The 13,776-nt window shown below is 50.3% G+C and overlaps 2 protein-coding genes across 2 annotated transcripts in view; both read left to right on the plus strand.

The window, feature by feature from the left end:
- Positions 1–13,776, plus strand: part of RAD51C (RAD51 paralog C) — a 68,465-nt gene that overhangs the window by 53,177 nt on the left and 1,512 nt on the right. The window lies entirely within an intron of this gene.
- The window catches only part of PPM1E (protein phosphatase, Mg2+/Mn2+ dependent 1E), a 110,993-nt gene continuing 97,876 nt past the window's right edge, over positions 660–13,776 (plus strand). Inside the window, exon 1 of the mRNA XM_008147711.3 lies at positions 660–1,135. Coding sequence (XP_008145933.2) covers positions 660–1,135 — 476 coding nt within the window. The remainder of the gene's footprint in view (positions 1,136–13,776) is intronic.

Raw genomic sequence — 13,776 nt, forward strand, 5'->3', positions numbered from 1 at the left:
AGTTTCATCTATAATGGTAGTGTCTTCTACCTTGAGGCATTATTGAAAGGATTAAAGGGATGAAAACCTATCCTATATAATGTCATCAACCAAGTATTCACAAGGTAGCATCTTTCAACAGTTAAAGACGCTAAGGCAAGGCAGGAACAGATAAGGAAAACTTGAGGTAAATCCAATCAAAGTGGGAACCACAGACTTGGAGATGTCTTCGTTCACTTTATCCACCTCAGGCCAGGCTAGGGTGTCCACACAATAAAGATATTCAGAGTTGGAGAGAGGGCAAGTCAAGTGTCCGTTCGACTTCGGGAACTCGACGGGAGGCACCCTGAAATTAATTAGAGCCGGTTGCCATGGCGACAGTCTCTAGGCAGCGTGGGCTGAGCTCTCGAGGATGGGCCTCCGCTGGACCCTGAGCGCGTGCCCGCAACCAACTTTCCCTCCAGATCCAAGGAGCGGCGCGCTCCGCCCCCGCGCCGCGCACGTCGGCACTCGGCGGCGCGCACGCCTGCGGGAGCCCTCTCCAGGCAACCTAGTGCTGATCGCTCGTGCCGGTGCGGCCGTCCGCCGCCCTTGTGGGAGCCGAGGCTCAAGAGCAGCCCCCTCCCCTTCCTGGGCTTCCCCCCACCCACTTCCCGGTGGGCGCCGGGGCTAGAGCAGCGATGGCCGGCTGCGGTCCTGAGGAGAAAACTTACCGGCGCTTCCTGGAGCTGTTCCTGGGCGAGTTTCGCGGACCCTGCGGCGGCGGCGAGCCGGAGCCGGAACCCGAACCCGAACTCGAGTCGGAGCCCGAGCCCGAGCCCGAGCCCGAGTCCGAGTCCGAACTGGTAGCGGCTGAGGCGGCCGAGGCTTCGAGTGAGGAGCCCGGCGAGGAGGCGGCCGCGGTAGCCGCGACGGAGGAGGGGGAGCAAGAGCAGGACCAAGACCCCGAGCCCGAGGAAGAGGCGGTGGAGGACGAGGCGGCGGAGGGCGAGGAGGAGGCAGCGGCAACCCCGGGGCAGTCGGCCGTGCCGCCGCCGCCACCGCAGCCCCAGCTGCCGCCGCTGCCCCCGCTCCCGCGGCCGCTGTCGGAGCGCATCACCCGGGAGGAGGTGGAGGGCGAAAGCCTGGACCTGTGCCTGCAGCAGCTCTACAAATAGTTAAGTAGCGGGGCTCGGCTGGGGGTGGGCCCGCTGTCCCTGCCGCGTCGCCCCTCAAACTGCTCTCTTTTCCGCTCTTCATCCCCCACCCCCGCGCCTGGCGTCGCTGAAAGCGCCCCCACTGCTCTGACTCCGGCGGTCGCCTGCGAGCTGCCCACGCCCGCCTCGGCCCCCGCGCCCTCCCGCCGGGCCAGGCCCCTTCCTCCCGGTTCACCTCGACCTCCCACTTCTTGGTCCGCTTCACGAACCCTTTCCCCTTCGCGCCTCGGAAGGTCCTGAGAGCTCCCTCTTCCCAGGTCCCTTCCTCCTGGCGCTTTCCTCCCGCCCGGGTTTGTCTTTCCCCCCCGGTCTGAGTGCCTTGTTTGGCGGCGGAGACAGACGCGCGACTCGGTTCTAGGCTGATGAGAGGTGCCTCCGGCGTAACCGCACCTGCAGGGCTCCACCGGCCCGCAGCCACCGGAGAGAGATTCGAGTAGATTGTTCCGTCGGGCGCTCAACGTTGGAAGTGAAGGGTTCTTTGGATGCCTTAATACACTGGAGTCTAGCATCCTAAAGATATTTGATAAGTCGTGATTGAGGGAAGTGGGATGGAATTGGGAGGTAAGGAAGGGTAAGCAAAATTTTACAAGCGAGCCTTCAGGTGGAAGACACCTGAAAAAAGCCCTAATTCGCTAAAGTGGAAACGTCAGGCTGGTTTGATAAAATTGCAATTAGGTGCAGTATTTTCAGTCCATTAAGTAGATGGGGTCGGGGAGAGAAAGCAGATGGCTTAGCTACACAGATGAAAGTCGAAAATAGAAAGGTCAAGGCTTTGCCTTTCATCCCAGTTCTGGTTTTTATGGGCTTGAAATAGAAACGGTTTACAATCGTGTCTCTTTCTAAGTGGAATTGTTCTGAAATAATGACAGGAGAATACTAACAAGTTTCTGGAAACACTGGTAAGCCTGGGAATCTTTTGCCATTCTGCTGATGGCTGTAATGAAAGGTGTAAACTTTGGTCCCCCAAAAGTTTTCTACTGCAAGATTCACTGCAATTAAATTCAAACTCACTTCTTGGATCCTCTCAAAGGCCTACATTAAGAGAAGGGCCTGGAAAGTAAATGTTTTGTCTTCATTCAACCTATCAGATAGCTGATCAGAATTTTCCTGTTAAAGCTTAAGCTCATCAATAGGTAAGAAACATTTAACAGATTGCTGTAGAAATGGTCTGTGTTGATGTTCCACACTTTATAAGCGATTTAAATTTAAATTTTGAAGTACTCTCCGATTACCAAAGTAATAATGTTTCTTGGCGAATTTTAAAAAATGGCATGTAATACCACCACCCATGTGGAATTACAAACAGTATTAACATTTTAGAGTCTTCCTAGTGTTTGTAATTTGTCATTGAAAGGACTTCCGAAATGTCATTTTTTAACACTATATAAAAACACTTAAAACTTCTTTTTAAAAACAAAATGAAAATGTTTAATAAAGTGGAAGAATTTACCTCAGAATCAGGCTGATTCTGTTTGGACAGTTTTTACCTTTACAAATGATGTTGCAGAATTTAAAGAGAGAAATATTAGAGAAGTTCCATTAAAAAAAGAGTCATTAGTTCAGAATAACTATAAACATTTGTCATTCAAGGCTTTTAAAATAATGAAATCTGCTCTAGACCGTTGGCTCAGTGGATAGAGTGTCGACCTGGGTCTTTGAAGGGTCCAGGGTTGGGTTCGATTCCCATCAAGGGCCAATCAATGATTCTCTCTCATCATTGATGTTTCTGTCTCTCTTTCCCTGTCCCTTCCTCTCTGAAAATCAGTAAAAATGTATTTTTTTTTAAAAGAATGATATCTGTATAAAGATAATGGCAAGTAGATGTGTGTTTTTCCATATCGAAGGGCAGTGAGATTAGTTTCGATAAATGTGTAAACTAGAAAAAGGATTCAAATGATCCAATGGCTATGAAATGAAGAATAAAGTGAATTTGAAGTAATACTACCAAAATTAAAGTTGGAAGATATTATTTTGCATTAAGTCAAATTTCATCATTTATACTGTGTTTTGTGCAGAGGCCATTACCTATTTTTATTCATATATAAAATGGCTGATTTGTTTGTATAAACTAACTTCAAAATTTTTAACAGGTAAACCAAAAACTAAAAAAGAACCCCACAGAACTTAGAAATACTTTTTTTTTTTTTTTTTTTATTTTTTAAATTTCTTTATTGATTAAGGTGTCACATATTTGTCCTCATCCCCCCATTCCCATCCCACCCCTCTCCCCACGCATGCCCCAATCCCCTGTTGAACTTAACCGTTGGATAGGCTTATATGCATGCATACAGGTCCTTTGGTTGAACTCTCCCCCTCCCCCCACCCTCCCCCTGCCCTCCCCTATCCTCCCTCTGAGGCCCGATAGTCCGATCGATGCCTCCTTGCTTCTGGTTCTGTTCTTGTTCCTCAGTCTATGTTGTTCATCATTTCCCCTAGATGAGCGAGATCATATGTCACTAGATATATACTAATAAGAACTGAATGTGAGACGAGCAATAATAGTTATGCTGACAGGCAAATGAATCAATCTGTAGCAAGCTTCCCCCTGGACCAACAGTTCTTTTGAGACCCAATTTCAATGTCCGGTAGTTCCTTATGTGTACATGTCAGCACTGACCCCTCAGCTCTGGATGGTGGACAAATGGTGGTAATGGAGGTCCGACTCCCTCTGGTTTGGTCTCGGCCGAACCCAGGGGCACGGCGTCACCCGGACTAAGGGGCCCGTGGCCTCACCCATACCCAAGGGGCGCGTGGTCTCACCCGGGCCTGGGACCGAGCCTCACCCGGATGGATCCAGGGGCGCACGGCCTCACCTGGACCCAGGATCTGGCTTCACCCGTACCCAGGGACACTTGGCCTCTCCCAGACCCAGGGGCACGTGGCCTCACCCGGGCCTAGGTGCACGAGGCCTCATCCGGATCCAGGGACACATGGTCGCACCCGGACCCAGGGACGCTTGGCCTCTCCCAGACCCAGGGCCACTTGGGCTCACCCGGGCCTAGGTGCACGCGGCCTCACCCGGATCCAGGGACACATGGTCTCACCCGGACCCAGGGATGCTTGGCCTCTCCCAGACCCAGGGCCACTTGGGCTCACCCGGGCCTAGGTGCACGAGGCCTCACCCGGATCCAGGGACACATGGTCTCACCTGGACCCAGGGACGCTTGGCCTCTCCCAAACCCAGGGCCACTTGGGCTCACCCGGGCCTAGGTACACGAGGCCTCATCCGGATCCAGGGACGCATGGTCGCACCCGGACCCAGGGACGCTTGGCCTCTCCCCGACCCAGGGCCACTTGGGCTCACCCGGGCCTAGGTGCACGCGGCCTCACCCGGATCCAGGGACACATGGTCTCACCCGGACCCAGGGATGCTTGGCCTCTCCCAGACCCAGGGCCACTTGGGCTCACCCGGGCCTAGGTGCACGAGGCCTCACCCGGATCCAGGGACACATGGTCTCACCCGGACCCAGGGACGCTTGGCCTCTCCCAGACCCAGGGCCACTTGGGCTCACCCGGGCCTAGGTGCACGAGGCCTCATCCGGATCCAGGGACGCATGGTCGCACCCGGACCCAGGGACGCTTGGCCTCTCCCAGACCCAGGGCCACTTGGGCTCACCCGGGCCTAGGTGCACGCGGCCTCACCCGGATCCAGGGACACATGGTCTCACCCGGACCCAGGGATGCTTGGCCTCTCCCAGACCCAGGGCCACTTGGGCTCACCCGGGCCTAGGTGCACGAGGCCTCATCCGGATCCAGGGACACATGGTCGCACCCGGACCCAGGGACGCTTGGCCTCTCCCAGACCCAGGGCCACGTGGGCTCACCCGGGCCTAGGTGCACGCGGCCTCACCCGGATCCAGGGACACATGGTCTCACCCGGACCCAGGGATGCTTGGCCTCTCCCAGACCCAGGGCCACTTGGGCTCACCCGGGCCTAGGTGCACGAGGCCTCATCCGGCTCCAGGGACACATGGTCGCACCCGGACCCAGGGACGCTTGGCCTCTCCCAGACCCAGGGCCACTTGGGCTCATCCGGGTCTAGGTGCACGCGTCCTCACCCGGATCCAGGGACACATGGTCTCACCCGGACCCAGGGACGCTTGGTCTCTCAGACCCCGGGGCACGTGACCTCACCCATGCCTAGGTGCACGAGGTCTCACCCGGATCCAGGGACACACGGTCTCACCCGGACCCAGGGATGCCTGGCCTCCCCCAGACCCAGGGGCACGTGGCCTCACCCGGGCCTAGGCGCACGAGGCCTCAACCGGATCCAGGGACACACGGTCTCACCCGGATCCAGGGACGCCTGGCCTCCCCCAGACCCAGGGGCACGTGGCCTCACCCGGGCCTAGGCGCACGAGGCCTCACCCAGATCCAGGGACACACGGTCTCACCCGGACCCAGGGATGCTTGGCCTCCCCCAGACCCAGGGGCACGCGGCCCCACCCGGGCCTAGGTGCACGAGGCCCCACCCGGATCCAGGGACACATGGTCTCGCCCGGACCTAGGGGTTCGTGGCCTCTCTCAGACCCAGGGGCACATGGCCTCACCTGGACCTAGGTGCACGAAGCCACCCGGACCCAGGGGCGCGTTACCTCTCTCAGACCCCTGGTCGCGTGGTCTCACCCGGATCCAGGGGCCCACGGCCTCACCCGGACCCAGGGTTCAGATTCGCCCGGACCCAGGGGCACATGGCCTCACCCGAACCCGGAATCCAGCTTCACCTGGACCCAGGGGCGTGTGGCCTCACCCAAACCCAGGGGCGTGAGGCCTCACCTAGACCCAGAGGCGTGTGACCACATCTGAGCCCAGAGGCTCGCAGGCTCGCCTGGACTCGGGTCTCAGCGGGGTTTCGTCTTCTTGATCCCAATTCCTGTTGGTCAATTCCCTCTCAGCAATTCCTTCGGTCATTTTCTCAGAGCTCCAGGGCGGCTGCCGCAGAACTCGTTGGGCGGCGGGCTTGGCAAGGCTCCGGTGTGCCCGGTGCCCGGCGGTGGGCTGGTCTGGTGTCGCTGCGTCGGCCCTTGGGTCTGCAACGGTGGCCAGTCGCTGAGCGTGCGCACCTGGCCACTTCGGGGCATTGAGATTCTTGAAGGACTCGGAGGTCAGCAAGCACGGAGTCTCCCACCCCATGTCTCCCAGGGGCTCGTCTGTCCGTGCTCGGCAGCGAGTGGAGCCGTCCCCTCAGCCGGAGACCGCCGGGGGAACTGCGCCGAGCACGTTCCAGGCCACCATTGTGTCGCCTGAGCCATAGTTCTTAAAGTGTGGACTTTGGGTCACCGGCATCAGCATCATCTTGCGTACCTCTCTCTTTTATTCTAGTTGTAGAGCATCTGCTCAGCCAGCCCCCCGGTCTTTCTGGCTGGTGTCTGCTCTGCTCTCCCGTCGTAGTCTCAATATTGTTGTGGTAGGCAACGATCAGGCTGCCGCCCTATGTCTCCATCTTGGTCCTCCTTTGTACAGTTAAGTCTTGATTGTTGTTGGTGTCACTGGGAGGAATTGTCCTCCAGGCCAATTGGCCGTGAGGACCCTCTTTGTCCATATAGGAAGAGTTGCTGTGCAGGAGACATGTTTGTGGGCCGGGTCTTGATGCAGCAATGCCTTGGCGCTCACTGAGTCTGCCTCTAGAATGCCTCCCTTATGCAAGTGATTGAAATCTGGTGTCATCTCCCACCAACCACTAGATGCCCTCGTTTCTGGGTCTCCAATGCAGTGTGGGTCAGCCACTACCTGAGGCACTCAGCAGGAAAAAGCTTCTGCTCAGCTTGGCTGGGGCGGAGCTACAGGGTGGAGCCTACAACCTTGGCTTCCTGTCAGCCCCGCCCTATGAGGCTCCTGTGTCTGTGTCCCTCTGTATTCCTTGCAAACACCTCTGAGAGAAACGCGCCCTGGAATTTCGCCCACTGCCAAACAGTCCAGTCCCTCCCCTAATGAATCTGGACTCCCAGATTCTCGCCTGGAACTGGGTTTCAGTGCAGTTGGAACTGGGTCTCAGCGCAGTCTGGCGTCCCTGTCTCCTTCCCAGCAGGGCCACCCAGTGGCGCAGGCAAAAGTCCGTCCTCTGCGCACCTTCCAGTGCGCGCGTCTGGAGCCGCCGCTTCTCTGTGCCTCCGCCACCACAGCCCAAATTCAATCCCCCAGCGTGCGCCTGGCTTCCCAGGGTGTCGCCCGGAACTGGGGTTCAGTGCAGTCGGAACTGGGGTTCAGCACGGTCCTGAGCTTATGTCTCCTTCCCGCTAGGGCAGTTCAGTGGCGCAGGCAACAGTCCGTCCTTTGCGCCCCTTCCCGTGCGCGCCTCTGGAGCTCTGCCTTCCCCCGCTCCTCTGTGTCTGCGCCCCACAGCCCAGATTCATTCCCCCAGCCTGCGCCTGGCTTCCCAGGGTTTCGCCCGGAACTGGCGCTCAGTGCAGTCGGAGCCGTCGCTTAGCGCACTCCGGAGCCTTTATCTCCTTCCTGCCAGTGAACGCCGGCCAGGCCGTCAGCCGCCCCCTCCTCTCCGGTTCCATCCTCCCCGCAGGCGCGCGCGCTCGTGTCTCCGCCAGTTTCTCCATACCTCAGGCTTTTACGGCTCCCCCGATTGTCCCCGTGGCCCTCTCCTTCCCTCCAGCTGTGGGCATTTCAGTCCGCCAGCTCTCCTGTGGTTCTGGACTATGTCCGTTCTGACCTCTAGTTGTGCCTTTGAAATTGTTGTGCCCGGCTGCAGGTTAGGTGTTTCACCTATGCCGCCATCTTGGTTTCTCTAGAAATACTTTTAATGCTTTGTTTTTATTTTATTTATAAAAGGGAATCATATCACTTAAGTTACAAAAATCGATATTGGAAGACATGGTAGGGGTAGATCATTTTCTGCCCAGGCACTTTATTTTACATACGAGAAAACTATGGATTCAGATTCAGAAATGACAGATTATGTACAAATAATTTCAACAGTTCTCAATACAAAACTTCCCAATATGCCAAGGTTGTGGGTTTGATCCCTGGTCAGGGCACATACAAGAATCATCTGATGAATGCATAAATAAGTGGAACAACAAATAAATGGAAAAACTCCCTGACATATTTGCAATGTTGGATTCTCAAATTTCCTAAGAAATATTCTTAAATAACTCTGATTAGGAATATGTTGGAATTGCCTATTTGGGGAAGGTGAAGATTGTTTTTCTAAGTATTTTGTCAAATACCCACCTACTCTGTTTATTTTGGGAATTCTTAATATTCTTTAAAAATTATCAAGCTTGTCACATGCATGCTTAAGTTTTTAAGTGAGGTTATCTGAACTGTATATTCACTAATTTGATAGTTGGGATTAGTGTAAGAAGAAATTAACAGTTTTTAATGCCAGTTTCATAAATCTCTAGTGTTTTTTTTTCTGTCAATATTTTAGAAGTATACAATATGTAGCTGCTAAATACACCGAGGTTCTCTGAAGGAATAAAGGTGCTTATCTTCTCAATACTGTTTTTCGTATACACTAGTTGAAAATTTGCTTTTAAAAAACATAGTAAAAGTTTTTTTTCAACATTTTGCTTCTCGACAGATTTTTAGACTAAAAACAGCAGATATATTTATCATTCATCATTTTGGTAAATTCAAAGCCCAGGACTAGCTTGAGATAAGCAGTTACTTAGGTAAATAAAGGATCAAGGTTGAAATGGACAAAACAGTTATAATTAGCAACATAAGAGTTTTTCAGAGCAGTATTTGGGATAATGTTTTTGCCTTTAGTCTTAAAACTGGGAAATATGTACTTGGATATTCCTCTACTAGATAACATGTAACGTTTTGAAAGAAAAATAATGAAGTATTTTCTAATGACATGATATTAGGATTTCTGAGGTCAGTGAGAGATTCTCTTTTGAAAGAAGGTAGTGACACCCAAGCCCACATGGCGCAATGGTTGAGCGTCTACCAATGAGCCAGGAGATCAGGGAAAATGCCTAGATTGGGGGCTTGATTCCCAAGTGTGGGGCGTGCAGGAAGCCACTGATCAGTGATTCTCTGTCATCATCGACGTTTCTCTCTCTCCCTCTCACTCTCTGAAATCAATAAAAATATATTTAAAAAGAAAAAAGTGAGATATTTTATAGCTTTGAAGTAATTTGCAAATAAAAATTTTATAACTGGTCTTACAGTGGATGTGAATATGAGGCTACTTGTATAGGTTACATGGGTCAATACTGTGCATTTTATTTCTTTGTATTATACTGAGAATAAATCTATTAATTTCATCCCGGAAGAAACACTCTTAAGTTGTTACTAGAGGTACATGTCACTACGTTTTTAGAGCAGTATTTTCTCAGTTATGCATTTGTCTGCGTGGATTTCTCAAGGCAGGGGAAGATCGATATCCCAGCCACTAGTTGAAAATTACCATGCTGGCAAAGTTAAGTAGTTCCAGATGGCTTACAGTAGTAATGAGGGGTGTGTATTTTAAAAAGGGCTTGGAAAATAAAATCATTGATTAGAGACACTAATAATTCAGTTATATTGAATTATCCTATATAATAGAAGGCTGATACGCAAATCGACTGAATGGTGGAATGACCAGTCGCTATGATGCACACTGATCACCAGGGGGCAGATGCTCAACGCAGGAGCTGCCCCCTGGTGGTCAGTGCGCTCCCACAGGGGGAGCGCTGCTCTGCCAGAAGGCGGGCTCACGGCTGGCGGGCCCAGTGGCAGTGGCGGGAGCCTCTCCCACCTCCGCAGCAGCGCTAAGGATGTCTTGACTGCCGGGGAGGGGCCTAAGCCGTCAGTCGGACATCCCCCAAGGGCTCCCAGACTGGGAGAGGGCGCAGGCTGGGCTGAGGGACACCTCCGTGTAAGTGCATGAATTTTGTGCACCGGGCCTCTAGTGTGCATCATAATGACTTTGAGATAGGTCAGAAAATCATTAAACTTTGTCTCACGAAGTTGAAAAATACATGGATGGGAGTTATAGTAATCATTTAAAACGACATATTTTTTCTTATTGTAAAGTAACTAGAGGCCCAGTGTACGAAAGCGTACACAGGTAGGGTCCCTAGCGGCTGCCAGCTGGTGCCTTCCTTTCCCAGCTGCCAGCTATGGGCCAGAACCTTCCTTCGTTCCATGCTGACCCCTGGTGGTCAGTGCACATCATAGCGAGCGATTAAACTCCCGGTCTCCTGGTCGAACTCCTGAGGGGACACTTTGCATATTAGGCTTTTATATATAGAGAGATGTTCATTATAAGAAGAAAACAACATTAGCAAAAAAAGAAGAAAATAAATACCAACCATTCAGTGTTAACTGTACTTTTCAGGTTCTCCTACCTCTCAGGCTGCCACTTATTCTCTTATACATTGCCTTTTCTTTTATTATTGGTCCTTGGCCTTTCAAGCCTGGCTAACTTGACTCCTTTAGCTTTGGTAATTGTAGTTATGCTAATGTTCTCCGATTTTATCTCCATCCCTGCTTTGAAAGATAATGGAACAGTCTACCTAGATGTCTAAAATGCTTCTCAAATTAAACTGTCCAGAATTGAGTTCAGTCCGCCAACTGCAACCTGGGTATGCGCCCTAACTGGGAATCAAACCTGCCACCTTTTGGTGTATGGGACAGTGCTTCAAGCAACTGAGCCACACCAGCCAGAACTGATTTTTCTTAAGAATATGTTTCTAGTGTTGGACTATGTTAAAAGATATTGACATATCTTTTAAAGATGTTAAGAAAGACTTTATTCGAGAAGAACCACTGCAGTGGGGGAGAAAGATGAGGCTCAACTCTGAGACTAATTTAAAAAAATTTTTGAGGGAGGGAGGGACGGAGGGACGGACGGAGGGAGGGAGAGAGAGAGAGAGAGAAGAGAGAGAGAGAGAGAGAGAGAGAGAGAAACATGGATTGGTTGCCTCCCTTACGCGCCCTGATCTGGGATCGAACCCATAACCTGCCTTTTGGTGTACTGGAAGAAGCTCCATCCCAATGGAGCCACCTGGCCAGGGCAACTATGAGACATTTGATCATAGTTTTAAAATGTCCTCTAATAAGGTTTTGCTAGTTTACTCTCTAAGCAGATATATATAAGAAAAGTACGCCAGTACGCCAAGGTTGTGGGTTTGATCCCTGGTCAGGACACATACAAGAATCAACTAATGAATGCATAAATAAGGGACAACAGATTGATGTTTCTCTCTCTCTCTCTCTCTCTCTCTCTCTCTCTCTCTCTCAAACAAACAAACAAATAAATAAATAATAAAGCCCAGCCTGCGTAGCTCAGTGGTTGAGCAGCAACTTATGAACCAGGAGGTCAGGGTTTGATTCCGATTCCCTGTTAGGGCACGTGCCTGGGTTGGGTTGTGGGCTTAATCCCCCAGTATGGGTCGTGAAGGAGGGAGGCAGCCAATCAATGATTCTCTTTCATCATTGATGTTTCTATCTCTCTCTCCCTCTCTCTCTCTGAAATCAATAAAAAATAAAATAATACATATTAAATAAAAAGATTATTGGTATTATGAAATAATGTAAACCTTTAGAAAATAATGAAAAATAATAAAGCAAAACCCATATACCCACCATGCAGTTTCAACAAATTATCGTAATTGTTTAAGATTATTTTAAGAAAATTTTCATATGGAATTGAAGACTTTATTTTTTTAAATTTTTTTTTAATCTAAATAAATCTTTATTGTTCAGATTAGTACAATTGTTTCTCCTTTTTTTCCCTCCATATCTCCCCATCACCCGGTTCCCTTCCCCCCGTTGTCCTTATCCATAGGTGTATGATTTTTGTCCAGTCTCTTCCCATACCCCCCACACAGACACCCCTTTCCCCCTGAGAATTATCAATCCACTCCCATTCTGTGCCTCTGATTCTATTATGTTCACCAGTTTATTCTGTTCCTCAGATTTTTAATTCACTTGATTTTTAAATATATCTTTATTAATTTCAGAGAGGGAGGGAGAGGGAATGAGAGATAGAAACATTGATGAGAGAGAATATTGATTGGCTGCCTTCTGCACATCCCCTACTGAGGATCAAGCCCGCAACCCAGGCATGTGCCCTTGAACGGAATCGAACCCGGAACCCTTCAGTCTGCAGGCTGACACTCTTTTCACTTGATTTTTATAATCACTTGTTGGTAGATATGTATCTGTTCATAATTTTTATCTTTACTTTTCTTCTTTTTCTTTTTTAAAGAATACCTTTCAGCATTTCATATAATACTGGTTTGGTGGTGATAAATTCCTTTAGCTTTTTCTTGTCTGTGAAGCTCTTAGTCTGACCTTCAATTCTGAATGATAACTTTGCTGGGTAGAGTAGTCTTGGTTGTAGGTTCTTGCTATTCATCACTTTGAATATTTCTTGCCACTCCCATCTGGCCTGCATAGTTTCTGTTGAGAAATCAGCTGACAGTCATATGGGTGCTCCCTTGTAGGTAACTAACTGTTTTTCTCTTGCTGCTTGTAAGATTCTCTCTTTGTCTTTTGCCCTTGGCATTTTAATTATGATGTGTCTTGGTGTGGTCCTCTTTGGATTCCTTTTATTTGGGGTTCTGTGCGCTTCCTGAACTTGTAAGTCTATTTCTTTCACCAGGTGGGGGAAATTTTCTGTCATTATTTCTTCAAATAGGTTTTCAGTATCTTTCTCTCTTCTGGCACCCCATAAATTCGGATATTGGTACTCTTAAAGCCATCCCGGAGGCTCCTTATGCTATCCTCACACTTTTGGATTCTTCTTTCTTTCCGCCTCTCTGGTTGGGTGTTTTTTTCTTCCTCATATTCCAGATCTTTGGTTTGACTCTTCGGGTGCAGTGGTCTACTCTGTATATTCTTTATTTCAGACAGTGTATGCATAATTTCTGACTGGTCCTTTTCCATTTTTTTGGTATTCTCATTTAGGTCCTTGAAGGTCTCTTCAAGTTTCTCAGCAGTTTTTAGAAGATTCTTGAGTAACCTTATAAATATGGTTCTGAACACTGTGTCGTCCATTAGTTTGCTTTCATCTATCTCTCCTACTTGTGACATACTTTGATGTCTCCACATTTTGGCTGCCTCCCTGTGTTGATTGAGTGGCTTTGTGTGGTCGGTGACCTATAGGGGCCGGTAGCTCAGCTTCCCCAATCACCCTAGGTGGTCGCTCTTGGTACTCCCCTTTGTGGGCTGAGTGGAAAGTCTTGGTGTAGTAAAAAGCCCTGATTGCTGTTGGTACACTGGGAGGAATTGACCTCCAGTCCTATTGGTTGTGAGGGCCTGCTGTGTCTGTAACAGAAGAATTGCTGTGCTGGAGACACAGTAGGGCATTGGTGCTCACTGAGTCTGCCTCTTGAATGTGTCCCTTATGAGAGTGGTTGAAATCTGGTGTCGTCCACACTGACAGAAAAGTCACTCTCACTCTCCGACCGATGGCCAAGAGTCCTGTAGGCGTCTGGGTCCCCCGCATGTCCCCAGAAACTGGAGTTCAGAGTGGTTGGGATTGTTGGTATCACTGGCGGGAGTTGATCTCCAAGCCAGTTGGCTGTGAGGATCAGCAGTGTCTCCGCTGGGAGAGCTTCTGTGCTCAGCTTGGATGGGGCGGAGTCTCAGGGTGGCGCAGACAAGCTTTGGTTTCCCATCTGCTCCGCCCTAAGAGGGGCAGTTTCTC

Source organism: Eptesicus fuscus, chromosome 20 (genome assembly GCF_027574615.1).
Source record: "Eptesicus fuscus isolate TK198812 chromosome 20, DD_ASM_mEF_20220401, whole genome shotgun sequence".
In the NCBI taxonomy this organism is placed as follows: domain Eukaryota; kingdom Metazoa; phylum Chordata; class Mammalia; order Chiroptera; family Vespertilionidae; genus Eptesicus; species Eptesicus fuscus.